The sequence below is a fragment of the Jaculus jaculus genome, chromosome 5 (genome assembly GCF_020740685.1).
Source record: "Jaculus jaculus isolate mJacJac1 chromosome 5, mJacJac1.mat.Y.cur, whole genome shotgun sequence".
Lineage (NCBI taxonomy): Eukaryota > Metazoa > Chordata > Mammalia > Rodentia > Dipodidae > Jaculus > Jaculus jaculus.
In genome coordinates, this window is record NC_059106.1 from 35,918,764 (window position 1) to 35,935,339 (window position 16,576).

Genomic DNA, 16,576 nt, shown 5'->3' on the forward strand with positions numbered 1-16,576 from the left:
TTGCACTGACTTGATGATTATTGAGACCAAACAGCATTTCCTGTCCTGATTATTCACTTGTGTTTCTTACTTTGGGGAGATATGCTTTCAAACCTGCAGATTTTTATTCCTTATGCTACTCTGTGGCAAATTATATGTATATGTATATGAATATATATATATGTGGGGGGGGGGTATTTCAAGGCTGGGTCTCACTCAAGCCCAGGCCAACCTGGAATTCACTCTATATTCTTAGGCTGGCCTGGAACTCATGGAAATCCTCCTACCTTTTACTCCCTAGTGCTGGGATTAAAGACGTGAATCACCATGCCTGGCTTACTTTTCTATTTTCTGAATACATATCCCTTACCAAACATTATTTGCAAATATTTCTTCTCATTTTGCAGAATTTCATCTCACTTTTGTACTATCTTTTTAAACACTGTTAGTAATGTCTATGAAATCTGACTTATCTATTTTTCTTTTATTGTTTGTAACTTTAATGACACATATGAGAAGTAATTGCTTAATCCGAGGACATGAGAATTTGAACTTATAATTTCTTCTTTGATTTCAATAGTTGTAGCCCTTACATTTAGTACTTCAGTTGATTTTGAGTTAAATATTGTATTAGTTTGGGTGAGTCCCACATGATTCTGTTGCTGGTTAATATCCACTTGCCTCAGCACCACTTATTGGTGTCCTTTTGTCTTGACCCTACTCTGATTGACTAATCACAGTGACTGTCATGATGCATTCACTGACATATTATTTCTAATTAAAATATTAGATAATAAACTTGGAAATTTCTTTCTAAATCTGGAAAAGTTGAGGCCCAATTGAATTCCACAGAGTCAGTCATTAAAATTAGCATTTACATTTAATGTAGCAAAGGCCACGCCACCCATTTTATTCATGTTGTAGGTATTCATTATTTCATTCCACAACCATTCATCAGTTAGGCATAAGTATTTGTAGGATGATGCCTACAACCTTTAACCTCTGTGCTACTTCCCATGTGATGCAATGGCCTCCCCTTCTTTCGTCCATTCTATCTCCAGACCACTGTAATCACACGAGGGGCTTGCAAGAGACCTGCCTTGTTTATCACTGACCATATGAGGCTGGAGTCAGAAGCTCAGGTTCAAACTTCCTTGATCTGCTTAATGTAAACTATGGGAAATGCAGGTCTTTCCCCAGGGGGTCATATTTAGCATTCAGCACAGCGCTTGAGATATACCCATCCCCTCCTCCACATATAAAGTTTTACTAAATGCTTGCTTTCCTAATTGTTTGGGAATTTTAGATCATCCCAGATTTAGTTTGTAAATAACCATATTTGTGCAGGACTTTGGGCCAGGGAAGCATTGAATTAGACTCCATAAAGCTGCAGGTCATCACATCTTTGGGTCCTTGTTTAAGTTAACAAAAAGTTGAAAACACAGACTCAAAGAAGGGTAAGTTATGAATTATGAGGTTTATTTTAAGTAGAGTTAGAATCCAGAGGGAACACTAGCTCTGAATTGCATATATATTTAAACATTTAATCATAAACATTTAAATACAATCATTTAACATTTGTTTCTACATTAATATATTTTTAATGTATCAGAATACATTAAACATTTAAATATATACACAAACATAAAATAAAACCACTTATTCAAGGAAAATGCAGGTAACAAGAAGATTATTAACCAAAATTTTCACTACTACACGTGTCTGCTGCATTTTTAATAACTGGCAATGCTAATATTGTAATGTGTGTGATGAATGTGCAGCATTTTCTCTGAGCCTTTGGAACAAATGTTCTAGTATACCCTGTCTGATAGCCAACATGCATAAATATTTGACATTAATTTGGGCACTATTTCAGGCTATTAGAGAATTCTACAATTGAATTAGGGAGTAAATCCAGGTTTGATTATGTTCTTAGTGCCACAGACTCAATCATAGACTGGAGGGGGATGGCACATTGCACATATCAGTAATATGAAGAGAGATTCACCATGACAATATGAATTCATGTTTACTGCACTGCTTTTATGGAAGAGAGGTGTTGTCAGCGCTGAGTTGAGTTGATACACAAAGGAGTCTTTCCTTAACCTACATGTAAGAAAGAGATAAAATTTAAACTTCATCCAAGAGTAGCCTTGATCCAGAATAAATATGTGAGTGCTGTTTTGAATGTAAAAGATGTAAAATCAGTAAAGATATATATTTCATGAAGACTGCTGGGGTGGACTAACATGAAATTGTCTTCTAATAGAGGATCTATGAGTCCGCACAATGCTGGGCAGTGTTCATCAATACTTCATACAGATTATCTCATTTTAGCAGATGGAAACTGAGGAAGCAGATGATAGGATTTCACTTACAGGGTAGGAAAGCAGTCTCTAAAGAGTTCCCTGTACCCAGGAAGCAACCATACAGAGCCTGTGTGGAATCAAATAAGACTTCATATCTACTGCTAATCCTTTCTAAGATAATTTGCTTAAATATAGATGTTTATAGGTCAACTGTTTAGCAGGTTTTGCTGTTAACTTTTGCCTCTTTCGAGATGGCATGATTCTCAGTGGTGGTGGCAGAGCTCTGCACAGTGTGCTGTGCTTTGGTGATCTTTTGCCTCAGCCATTAGGGGCTGAGTACAAAACACTGAGATGTACGCAGGTTTGTGTGCGCATGCATGCTGAAACCAGATGTCAACGTTAGTTGTTTCCCTTAGTCACTGGATAAATCATTTCTATGAGGCAGGGTCTCTCACAGAATGCAGAGCTCACCAATTCTGTTAGAGTGCCTACCCAGCCAGTAAACCCCAAGGATCATATGTCTCTGCTGTCCCAGTGCTAGAATCAAAGGTGCAAACTGCCAGGTGCAGGGTTTATGCTGTTCTGAGAATCTGAACTCACTTCCTCATACTTGCATGGCTACTGTTTTACTGAGTAAGCTATCTCCCAAGCCCATACATCCCTTTGTTTTCCCACAAACTACCTCCATACTGGCTTACTGATCCTCCAGCACAGGAAAAGACTGCCTGCCACCCTCCTTGTGTCATACCCTAGTAATCCATACCTCACTTACACCCCAAAACATTAGATCAACCCAATCTAGAACTATTAATATCTTACTTTTGACTGTAAGATTGTGCCATGCATTGTTATGAAGGTAAAGACACTGGATTTGATGCTGCCGAAATCACCCTGGCACAGGACAGCCACTCTGCAAGTTGACATAGAACTGGACCTGAGTTGCAGGAGGCAAACCCAAGCTCTCTTAGCTCTGCAACCTTTTTCAAAGGATTTAACCTCTCTGAGCTACAGGTTTTTGTTTGTGACTAAGAATAATGGACTTTGAGGAATTCAGAATTACTATGGAAGTGCATGATCTGATTAATGTACAACCACTCACACAGTGTGTGGCGCAAGCGGTTATGGCTAGCTCTCCTGAGTAATTGACTACATGTCTTAAAGCATGCACTCCTCTCTTCTCCTTTGCAGAGGTCTCGGCTGTTTTCGAGGCTGGCACATCAGTTACATTTATGTTCCAGGATCCCTACTCTGTGACCAAGAATGCAAACCTCTCATCTTCAGCTCTCTACACAGAGGCAATTCCATCCCAGGAGACCATTTTACTGAGCTTCATGACAGCTCAAGCACCCAGCCTCTTACTCTTCCTCAATTCTTCTGATCAGGACTTCCTGGCTGTTCTGCTCTGCAAGAATGGTGAGTGCTGATGGCACAAGGCCACGTGGAGTGCCAACCTGGCCTGGAGGGAAAGAGTGTCCTACAACACTCTAGTTGATCCCAGCTGGGCAGCTTATTTACAGACCTGCAGCCAAGCCTTTCATGACACTTCAACTTTATGAGCCACTATTGGCATTCAGGACAATTCATCACAGAGGTTTTATTTATCCTGCACTACAATCTGTTAAGTGTAAAGCATAGCTGAGTTTCAGAAGGACACTTCCCATGTAAAAAGGACACTTGCCTATCATTTTGGCTACAGTCCTGCTTACTGAGAGCCATTACAGCATCAATATGGTTTGTATTGATAGATGCAGATTATCTAGGTCTTAGTGAGAATTACAGTATGAAGCCATAACTATGTGGCATGCAGGCTTCCTCCTGACAGTCAGCTTTCTTCTTGGAGGCTCAAGGTTTTTATATAACGGCAGACTGAAAACTGATTATTGCTATTCTAAAATGGCAGTATTTAGGATGTCTTAGTAGACAAGACTATTGTTGTTTAATAAGTTAAGTTTTGTTATTTCATTTATTTTTTATTGTTAGTATAGCTAGATATGATCCTCATAAATAAAGGCATTTTCCACTGATACCAAGAACACACATGCACTCAATTATCCTTTGAAGGCTACAGTAAGTTATTATTTCTGCTTCTAGACCAGAGGTAATGTACAACTTGAAGAAAAGATGTCTCTACTCAGTATTTAATGTGTCTATAATGTCCATTATTAAGATAAAGTTTAGAATCAGATTCTTGGTATATGAGAAAATCAGAGTAAGGACAGAACTTATTTCATATAAGAAACAGTGGAGGTAACCAAACATGGTAGCTGTTAGAAGTCAGGCTGTCTTACCACATGACTTTTCATCTTTTAATGCATGCAATATGGAGAAATAACTCTTGATATAGCCATGGCCCAGTCCATTATGAAATCAGAATCTCTCAAATGGCTGTAGGGATAAGTAGGCAAACATACACATCCTTGTTGAGGGACCTCACACCATACTATGATCAAGGACATGTCTTTCCTTCTCTTGTAATCTTCTGGTACTAGATGTGATCAGGGATTCCTAAAAATTTGTCCTAACCACAGAGCTAAGCTTTGGGTGAACTCCAGTGGGCCACAGCAGAAAGGGGACTGAGAAAGGCAGTATCCATGGAACCCTCTCAACACCTCAGGAGGAAACTAAATAATTCTCTTGCTCTGCTAGTTCTTGAGTTTATTCTTTATTTCATCATCCTTTCTATGTATCATTTGTGATTTTGGAAGTAAAGATTAGTATATTTGGTCCTAAATGTAGGATCAAAATTAGAAGTGTTTGGGTTGATCAGCCCTAACAATAAAAGTAATAATGGAAAGACCATGAGATGGAACAGTTCATCTCATTCATTCTGAGATTAACATGGAGGGAAAAAATAGATGCAGGATAGACAGGGAGAAAAAGAGGGAGGGATGTTCCTTGTGTTCTGTGGTTGGAACCTGTGTTCTGTGGTTATGGCTAATTCACAGCATTTTCTCTGAAGTATTTTTTGGGTGTGCCTCCACAGACACATTTATTCTTCCCATCAGGCTGTGCCTTGGAAATACAACTGTCATGATCATGAACACAGCATCTATATTCAGTTATTCTAATGAATGTGTGCTTCACTTTATTCTCATAACAGCCTCATATAGTTGTTTGTATTCATGTACAATACTATGCCAGCTTTTCACAGGCATGGAGTCTGAAGCACACAGACATTAAACAATTTGTTCATAATCTCATAGCAACTAAGAGACAGAGCTGAATTTCAAATGCCCTGCCCTCATCCAAAGATATTTTTTAAAACTGGCTCTCAATATGTAGTTCAGGCTGGCCTAGAGCTCATGATTCTCTAGTCTCTGCCTCTGAGTGTTGAATATAGGTTTTGATTGTGCCACTATGCCCCATTCTTTTTTTTTCTTAATTACAAAGGCTAAACTCATAGTGTTCCTCTTTTTATCCTTTGAAATACATAATTATTTAAAATAAATTAAATTTACTTATTAGGGAAAGCCCTCTTAAACCTTGCTCTGCCCTATTTTCATATACCATGAAGTCTCCCTTTAGAAGATTTTCCTGACCTTATAGATTTGCATTTTTTTCTTTTTCTTTTTTTTCTTTTCTTTCTTTTTTTTTGGGGGGGGGGTTTGAGGTAGGGTCTCACTCTAGCTCAGGCTGACCTGGAATTTGCATTTTTTTTCAAGCCCTCACTAAATTCAAGAAGTAGGAAGATGGAAAGATGTTTGCGCTGTAACTGTTAAGCCTAGGTCTCAGAATAGGAAGAAAATCTGTATTGTGTGTAGTAGGAGTGGGTGCCATGATTTGGAATCTTCCACCTCCTTATACCACAGACACACAAGCTACACCTCTGCCCATTCATCCATTCTTTACTTAACTCTCCTGCTAAATGCTAGTCTGACTACACATTATGGAAGACAAGCAAAGATAAGGCCAACTTTAATGGTGTCTGCAGACCATAAGGGAAAAAAAAGATGCAGAAATTGCCTAAGATGCATTTTAAATACATCTTACATAGAGGGAAATTGCAGTTCCCAGATATCTATTGCAAGATATGGACTACCTTTCAGGAAAATCTAAAATAAGTACCTTCAGAGGAAGAGAATCCCTTATAATAAGGGGTCTTCAGCTAATAATAAAATGAGCAGATACAAGACAAATACTGATTCTTAATCTTGGAGTTTGTGATTCTTTGTTCTCTGTTCTCCTCTTGTGTAGTCTTACATATTTCTGCTAAGACTTCCCTTGATGACTTTTGAAAAGTTGCTGTGAAAAACAGACATTACTATCTTTTTTAAAAAAATATATTATTTATTTAGTTATTTGAGAGAGAAAGAGACAGGGAGAGGAAAAGGGAGAGAATGGGCATGCCAGGGCCTCCAGCCACTGCAAACGAACTCCAGATGCATGCACCCTCTTGTACATCTGGCTTATGTGGGTCTTGGAGAATCGAACTAGGATCCTTTGGCTTTCCAGACAAATGACTTAACTGGTAAGCCGTCTCTCTAGCCCCTGACATTGCTATCTTTACAAGTTTTTCTGAGTATATTCATTGTATTGTCACTGACTTAACTTACTTTTCAACCATACATCTGTGTGGTGGAGCACTGCAATATCAAGTACTTAAAATGTTTTAATGAAACTTTGATGCACTGCAATGAAAACCAGACCTCTGAACATGCTGTCAGATGTTAGGAATACTAACAGGTGGAAAATAAGCAGAGTTAAGAGAGTAAAAGTTTAACAGAGAAATGTGTCTATCTCTGAAATCTTTTGTAATTGTTTGTCACACCTCTTCAGAATAGAATAAACTCAAAAGTCTTGTGTTAGCACTGGCTTTTCACCTTGGTTTAATTTAAGACACCTTTGGGAATCTAATGGAAATATTTGTGAGGTAGGCAACTTAAAAAGAATCCTGTTTGCTCTCCTAGGAGGAAGTAAACTCTAATTCCAGCCCTGTGGGTCAAAAAGCCAGGGGATTAAGTAGATAAATCACGTACACAAGGAGTAAAATTCTCAGCATGAAAATTCATTTAATATAGTTGACCAGGCCAGAGTAGAGATCAGTGTGACTCAAGGTCATGCAGGGAAGTCTCTCCCTGGCAGAAGTTTGATTTGGTGGGACTGGAGTTCTTCTTTTTCCTTTACTATTACTCTCTTCCCCATAAACTTTCCCTTCAAACTTGTCACTTGACAAATATTCCCGGAGCTCCTTCCACATGATGGGTATAGTTTAGTTTTACTGTACCAGAATCCCCTCTTACTGGGAAGGTAAATTTTTTTTTTATGAAGATGACCTATTCATCATAAAATATAAGTATCACCTGGGCAGATATAAATGTAATAAAATGTTTTTGATCTTAATTTGACAATTTTATTCTTATTTCAGATTATATATATAGATATGTGTATATATGCTCCCAATTCAATTTTTTATAATGAATCCTGCTCCATGATCATAGAAATACACAAGTGAAAATAGAAGATATGCTAGCTCAAAGGCTATTAGTTTATGGTAAAATTCTTTGGGAACAAAATCCAAATGGGACTCACAGGTTACCATCCCCTGCCTCTGAAAGAATGGTTTACTTACCTTGCAGTATTTCTTCTTTATCAATATTTTTGAGCATATGTTTTCATAAAGTTTACTACCTGCATTTCCAATGGCACAAGCCTTGGTGGAAATAGTGATGGCCCAAGACATTTTATCTTTCCAATAGACTGACAAAAGGGAATGAAGGAGTATTTTCAAAACTCAACAACTTTCAGTCAAAGTCACATTGACCTTAGGATATCCTCACTATTCCTACTTTCTCATGGAAACCCTTCAGGGCTATCTCCTGCCTCCACCAGCACAAGCTTGTCCCTCTGGGAAGAAGGAAATCTGATAAATATATTTGGTAAAGCATGCCTCAAAATTCGTTTCCTTGGCCTTCCTAAGCTCTGATGACTTCATTCTCTGGGGTTGCAGCCTGTTGTGATGGCCACTTTGAATTTAAATTTTCCCCCAATCCATTAGTAGTTCCAAGCTTTGGTCTACATTTATGGGCTTCAAATAATTTCTCCCTACCTTTTCATCGTTCATTCCATCTACTAGAGGAAGTGCAAAAGATAATGTCAGGAGCAGATGTCATGTCCAATGTCACACAGTTTATCTGCAGTGTTAAGAAGTGGATTTGAGTGGAGTGGAATTGAATCTGAGAGTAAATACTTTTTGTTTCTCTCTTTTTTATTATAATGGATAACTTCATTTTTCAGTATTCTCATAATTTCTTGGAGATTACTATAGAAACTATAGGTTTTTCTCCAACATTTCAGCCCACATGTTGAGTTCCACACCCTGTGTGGCTATATTTGGAGTAAGGGAGTAAGTCATCAAATAAGGTGATTCAAGTTGGAGCCTTGACCAAGAGGATTAATAGTGTTCTACCAAGTGATACCAGAGTATTCTCTCTCTCTCTTTTTTCTTGATGGCATCCATCAAAGAACAGAGTTGAGAAGACAGCCTCTACAAGTAAGGATGAGAGCCTTTTCTGGGAGAGCCAGATCAGCTATGATCTTGGACTGCCATTTCAGCATATGGTGTTTTGCTTTAGCCAACTGAACAGAACACAAAATAAAACAAAATGATGCAATGCATATTTCTTTTCTTGTTGATAATAATGTCAATTTGAATTATATGATACTTAAACACAAAGTCCAAGATTAGACCATTTGGGATTAGAATTGAATTAGATTAAGAATTGGAAATTTCAGAGCATGTAGAGGCTGAGCATGTCAAGGGCAGGATATTGCCCTGCTGGAGAAGAAAGATAAGGCTGCGGGAGCTCACTCCGCACCAAAGCCTGCTGTCACTGCCGAGGATGTGACTCCATGTGAACGTGAAAGCAATGAAGTTTAAGAACAAACTTTGTCAAATGCTGCCTAGTGCAGACCTCTGGGAAACTTTTATGATGTTTGTGAAGAAAGGGAGGGGGTAAGCAGGAAGGAAGGGAGATGGAAGACAGAGAGAGAGAGTGGGAGACAGAGCGAGTGAAAAAGAGAATTTTTTTGTCTTATTTTCTTTCAAAGATAGTAATCCTATATTACCAGGGCACTATCCTTATAACCTCATTTAACCTTCATTACTTCCTTAGAGACTCCATCTCCAAATGCAGTCACATATTCACTCAGTGATAACACCTGCAAAGCACTAGGTACTGATCTGCTACTTGTGATAAAAAAAACTCATTATAGTGTCATTGACTTTAGGAAGTTTCTTAAGAACCATGTTTTATTCATCTCAATAATGTCCCATTGATCAGAGCACCTTTGCACAGAGTGTTGTTGGATTGAGACATATATTTTGAATTTAATAGGAGAAGGGAACATGTATGTAGCACATGTGGGAAGCCCAAAAAGCCATGAGTAGATTTTGTCACTTAATATGATGGGTTTGCCTAGCAATCCTTCTAGAGCCAATAGAAAAACCAAAAGATGAAAGAGCATAGAAAGATGTATTTTTCTTTTGCATTAATTCTCAAGTCTAAAGAAAGCAGAGGGACTCTTTGGGGGATGATTATGCAAAGTCATAAAGGAAAAAGCTGGCTCATAGGGAGGCTACACACGCTGTGCATGCTCAGTTCGTGGCCAGAACCACACTGTGAAAAAGCTGGCAGCTAGGAACACTCAGGTACAGAGAATTTTGTGTTAGAATGAACAAAGCTTGCTTAGTCTCAAAATCACTCAGCAATTTCGACTGGCTCCTTGAGAGTTTCTCTGGAGAGTCATATCAGAAACGGCATCAGTCTGAGGCAATAAGCAGTCATTTAAAGCGACAGCAACTTTGTCTCTCACAATTTTAACAGTCTGCTCCTAAAAAGATGGATAGCCCAGTGGGTAACGATATCATAGGATTGCTGTAGAGCCATACTGGGGAGTGAGGACGACCGTTTAAGGGCATCACGAAAGACTCAGAGTGACCATGAACAGGGGCTGAAGTTGCACTGCTTGTCAGTGTTCTTTACTGCTAACCTTTCTGAGGATCCCAGCTGCCAGAATGATAAGAACTCATTGAGGTCACTCAGTATATGCTATTTCGCTTTAACCAGCTGAGCAAAGACAAAATACAATGATGCAAATGGATTCTATATACTGGAGACTGTAACTTACAAAGCATTTTTTTTTATTGATAACAGTATGCATTATCAGCATGCTTGTGTTATTAGAGCTTGAATACAAAGATAGAGCACAGAAGCAATGTTGTTTAAAGAGACTCTGTGAAGCCAATTTCTGTGGCTTTGTTGTCCAAGGCACTTCTAGGTCTTCTCGCTTTGTACTTGCCCAGTTTAAACAAATCTCAAGCAATTCTCTGAGGACAGCACAACCGTCTGTTTTTCCAAAGAGGCTGGTAGCTTACCACTGTCATGTGAAAATCTCACGATAATTATTATCTGGAAATGCTTTGTTATTTGAAAGAGGTGAAATGGTGCTAGAGGTACTATGGTTTCTTCCTCTGCAATGTAGGATAATTGTGTTGGTCAAGGGTCTCCCAGCAAGCTATGGGGGTCAGTGAGATCCTGTTTGTAAAGGGTCTGGGGAAATCAGATGGAAGACGTGGGATACATAGAAAACAAGGTTATTACAGAACACACCAGAGAGTGGATGCTTGCTAAACCACCTGGAGCTTTCTTAAAAGCTGGGGTAGAGAGATTGGGGCTCTGAATGTTTAAATTTTAGACTAGAACTCTAATTAGAGGTTTAAGGATTAAGGGAACAGTTGCAGTTTGTGTGAAGAATGATTTTTTTTTCCTCAGAGAAAAGGCACATTTTAATTCTCTGTAGGGCACTTGACCTATAAATCCTTAATCTTAAGATGTGAGAAACATTCAGGTGAACATCCTAAGGCAGGGCTCCCTCACCACTCAGTGTAGTTAATTTATTTTTTCAGCAAGAAAGTCTCCAATGATAATTATTTCCCCTAATTCAAAGTTATTAAAGACATGTTTCCTCTTTAACAAGCCACTTGACTTCTGATGGTTTAGAAACAAGAGATCTGTCAAACAGGTCTGAGATTCTAAAGCTGCAGGTTAAGATTGATGGTGAATAGGTTTCAGCCATAAGTCCATTTCTAGTTCCTGATACCACTCTCAGTTGACCTTTGATTTCTGAGCTAGACAATGCCTCAGGTTTCATAAGTCATGCACAACGTAAAAGCATACAGAATATATATTGATTCCATCAAATGATGGTGGAGCTGAAAAATCCTTTCTCCTAGTCAGCCAAATTGGACAGCCACTATCAGTTGCAATATTGATGTGAAAGAACACAGGGGATTGCCATTTCTAGGAACAGGTAGTTTTAAGAGTTAATTTATATAGTTTAGCAGAATTGTCTTTTCCATTGTCCAAACTACATGCAAAGATGCATGCTCTTGTTCAAACATTAACAGGGAAGGTACAAATGTATCAGCTCTCCCACTTTTACCTCCAAAATGACATAAAGCCATTTAAAAAATTTTTAATGTTGAAATACAAAAGAACAAAGAAAATAGAAGAGAGCTTAGGATGGGTGAGAAATGTCAATGCAGTGTTGAAATTTCTGAAGAGCAGAAGGAGGAGAGCTTCCTGCTCCCCAGGTTGTGCTGAAAGTGAGCTGACAGGATCATGTTCTGCAGGTGCACAGTGCCCTTGCTCGCTACACACTAGAGGCTGGGCTGGGACATAAAGTGGGGAGAATTTGGGTGGTGTCCACATAGGGACACTTCTAATGCTAGTCTCATTTTCTTTGCCCTGGTAGATAAGCAGGCCTTTTCTACCTCCACTTTAGACCAATCCTCTAGCATACAGAAATCAAACCAAAGATTGTCCGGAGCTGAAGGGCTCAGTGTCCACGCAGGCCTAAAGACATGAATGGAGTGGACTCTGCACATTAAGCTGTGAATTCATACCTTGCTTTCCTGACTCTCCTACCTCCATGCAGGTGGGGATAGTGTTCTTCAGTATTAAGTTCTTCAGAACTAAACAGTCCATGGAAACTAAATATGATTCTAAAACCTTAGCAATGTCTCCACTGAAACAATTTCCCCACAAGGTCACCTAACAATGAAGCACAATGCTGATGAGCGTAGCCCCTGCATTCAGAAACTTCAGTCTGATGTGTACTCCCAGTCATCAGGAAGAACAGGGAACAAGGGCTGCTATTTCCTTAAACCCTCCCAGATGAAAACTAAAATCAAAGCAAGCCAACAAGCCAAGGTTCAGCGAAAGAGGGATAAGATGGGAAACAAAAATATCATTAAATACATACATTTGTGACAGTACAGGATTAGTTAATTCAATCTGAAAATTGTCACAGCAAGTTGGAGAGAAATGCAAGGATATGGACAACATGGAAACACAAAAAAAATGAAATCAAGAGATCAAAATAAAATGTCTGATATCTAAAGGAACTTTCACAAAGGCAAAATGTGGAAGCGAATATTAGGAAAGATATCACTGAAATGCATTATAGAATGAAAGCAATGAAGTGAATTTATTCCCTTCCCTAGCAGAGTGAGCAGAGAAAAGATAGCTAAAATCCTAAATCTCTTAAAATCAGAGACTTTGATGTCAGACCAGCATAGAACTTCTAACAGAAACTGGAAATTGGGCTGGAGGGATGGCTTAGCACTTAAGGCGTTTGCCTGCAAAGCCAAAGGACCCAGGTTCGATTCCCCAGGACCTACATAAGCCAAATGCACAAGAGGGCACATACATTTGGAGTTCGTTTGCAGTGGCTAGAGGCCCTGGCACACCCATTCTCTTTCTTTCCCTCTCTCTCTCTCTCCCTCTTTCTCCATCAAACAAATAAATAAAAATAAATTTAAAAAAATTAAAAAAGAAACACTGGAAATTTTTGTTCATCACTACAGTCACAAAACAAATGATTTTCAAGCTGAAATTCTGTGCTATGTGTAATGTCATTGCTTAAGCCTTCCAGCTGCCTATTATGTGTGTTATTTAACCTAATGCTGCATTAAAAAATGAATGTTAAAAATATCACCTGGTTAGAATAAAAACTGAGTTTTAAAAGACACATATACAGATGGGGAGAAGTATTTTCACACTGTGGCAATACTCTGACTCCAAGATTCGAATGGCCAGAGGAAAGATAGCCAGAGTGGGACTATAAAGAACTGAATGAAGACAGAGACTGAGGGAATACTTGTTACGGTACAAGACTAGTAAACTCAATAAAATTTGGTGAGCGATGAGCTGTGGGATCATAGGAAATGGAGATGATTTATGCCTGCTTCTGATTTGGACACCTGAGAAAGGAAAAATTCCCACAGGGCAGTATGTCCCCCTCCCCCAGGAAGGGACTATAGCAGAGGTTCTGGCCATATGGGAGCATGTTGCGTTCAGGTCTATGTGATAGCCAAGTGAGTCATCCCCTGTCCCCAAGCAACTGGCACACTGTCTTAAAGCCAAATGCACCTACTTGTCCAAGTGTTTAGACTGATAACAAACATCACGGAGATGGACAAGCTAGCTGAGGAATGGTATGACTTTCCTCCAGAAATGCTAGAACTTCCCTCAAAGAAAGTCCATCATTAAAGTGCAAGTTCAGGACAAAGAATATAAACCACTCAAAAAAAATCTCACATTTTGGTATGGGGATGGTGTGCTCTGGGAAGCTCATGAAAATTAGGTCCCCACATGGATCAGGTGAGGAAGGTTGGCCTCTGCTTGAACTGCTTAAATGAAATGTGCTTAACTTGTACCCACCATGAGGATATACACTGCGGTACCCAGAATAGCCAGGGCTCAGTGTCCATGTGGGGCAAATCTAGCACCATTATAACAACTTTTCCTACTGAGATTGCTTAAAAGTCTCATTCAACCTCAGGAGTGTTTTTTTCTCTCAAGTAAAAGATTCTTCTTACAGGCAAGCCTAATGTTCCATTTTTATGAGAGTGTGCCATCATATCTCTGTGTAACACCAGGAATAAAGGAGAGAAAATTAAATGACAACCTAACATGAATCTCATGAAAGAAAAACCTTCAGAAAGTTATGGATAATAAAAAGGGGTGGATTATTGTTTCCTCTTATTGCTAATTTTGGTGAGGATTGGTTCTCTCAATGTGTTTAAGATCCAATGGAGGGGCTGTGGAAATTGTTCAAAGGTTAAAGGTATATAACTTCAAAGCCTGGGCTCAATTTCTCAGCCACCCACCCAAGTGTCTGGTTTGCAGCAGGAGGAGGTGCTGCATGCCCTCCCTCTCCCACACACATGCAAATAAATATTTTTTTAAAGACCCGGGAGAAAAAAATGTCTTAAAAGAGAAGCAATTTAAAGTAGATTAAATGTTACAGTAAAAAATATATATATAATAAAGGAAAGGAGGTGACCAAATTACGAGCTCCATAATAGCAGCTCAATTAGGTTTTACATGTTTGCATTACCGTCCTCAGGCATGACCTTTAAAAAGCAAATGAAATTAAACTAAATGATACATGTCAATTGTTCATTCAAATGAAAGCACAACAATAAAAATCAAAGAAAAGAACACATGATTCTCCTTCCAAAGGTCCTGACTCCCACTGTCTTAGCAATAACTAAGCAAGTCTGAGATCCTGTTATATGGGCCACTGAAATTTGTCGTTCTACAATAAACTGACATTGAAAAAAAGACTAAATCCATGTAAGGTGGGAGATAAATTAGCACACAGCCAAAGGCACTGGAGAAAGAGGTAATGGTTTCATAGCTGAAATTCTTTTTCATAAAGTAAAATTCCCCTATAATCTCCCTCTAGTTTTTAATAACAACTCATCCTTCTGCTAGCAGTTTAATTTTCTTAGTTTCTCTTGTCCTACAAACATATTTAGCAGAGTCTAAATATCATTTCACGCTAAAAACTGAAGCCTTTGTCCTACTGAAATGGAGCAGAGGCAACAGATCAAGGAGAGAGTGAAAAGGAACAGGAGGCGAGCTATTGAAAACTTATTTCCCCAGAGCAGGCCAGCTTTCTTCTTATACCATCAGGGGTTTTGTTCAGGCTTGTCTTCCTGCTAAATGCCCATGCTGTAAGGATACTGATGTACAACCACACTACAGCCCAGCTGGCACTGCTTTAAGGGCCCCAAGATTTAGCTATGGGAAACACATGCTAAAAATAGCATTAGGAAAACACACAAGCCCACCTTTCCTTTGTGTATACTCCTTGAGGATGGGCTGCAGCTATTGAGCTTCAGCTCCTTTGACCATTTTTCCACTTTGTGTCTGAGAAATTAACCAATGACTTTATAAAGGTAAGGGAGTCACTGTGAATTAAAAATAAAGAACCAAGGCTCATGATTGGTGTGTAGGGTACTTTCCTATTGCTGTGACCAAGTACCTGGAAAGAATCAACTTAAAGGAGTTTCTTTACTTGAGCTCAGTTCAGGGAATACTGTGGTGTTTTAGAATGTAATATCCCCATGGCCTCAAGCATTAGCGATTAAGTTTCCTACTTTGTTCCCACCTGGTAGAGCACTTGGGAGGTGAAGCCCTATGGAAGAAATGTGTCACTAGGGGCAGACCTCGGCTGAGTCTAGCTCTGTGTGTGTTCAGTCAGCCTGGGCTTGCTGGTGCTGGGTATTGTCTCTCTGCTGTGGATGTGTGGTGAAGTGAGCCAGCCAGCTTCTTCCCCCATGAAGCTTCCTCTGGAACGTGTAAGTCTAAAATGAACGCTTTCCTTCTGTAAGCTGCTCCTGGTTTGGTGTTTGTCCCAGCAACAACAAGGAAACTGCAACAGATATAGGCCAGCGTGGCAGGGAAAGCATGGCTACAGAAGCATGAAGCAGCTGATCTCACTCCACCTGCAGTCCAGACGCAGAGGGAAGTGAGTGCTGTCAGCTGTCAGCTAGCTCTCACCTTTCATTCAGGCTGGCACCCCAGCCCTTGGGACGGTGCTGTCTAGAATCTGGGTGGTGTCTTCCCACCTCAGTCGAGCTAATCTAGAAACTCCCTCACAGACATATCCAGAGCTCTGTTTTCTAGTAATTATACATCCAATCTAGTTGACCACAGAGATTAATTATCACAATTGTCATGATCTGTTTGCCAAATTTGCTTTTAATGAGAATGGATTACTTAGGAAAAAATGTTGAGTTGTCTGTAAAATATTTGTTTGACCTTTAACTCCACAGATCAATGAAACTACTATGCTAGAAAACCAGAGCTGACCTTCAGGAGTTCAGGTTTTACTGAATAGTGATACTTTTCCATAAATAGGATGGCTTCCCACACTTGGTGTTTTAAGTATATTGTACCTGAGTTCTCTGTATCTCATAAACTAAAATCAAGGTA

The 16,576-nt window shown here is 39.3% G+C and overlaps 1 protein-coding gene across 2 annotated transcripts in view; it reads left to right on the forward strand.

Moving 5' to 3' along the window:
• Positions 1-16,576, forward strand: part of LOC101613057 (contactin-associated protein-like 5) — a 408,379-nt gene that overhangs the window by 342,226 nt on the left and 49,577 nt on the right. For both annotated transcript variants that reach the window (XM_045151145.1, XM_045151146.1), the window contains one exon: positions 3,477-3,701. In XM_045151145.1, the coding sequence (XP_045007080.1) occupies positions 3,477-3,701 (225 nt within the window). The remainder of the gene's footprint in view (positions 1-3,476; positions 3,702-16,576) is intronic.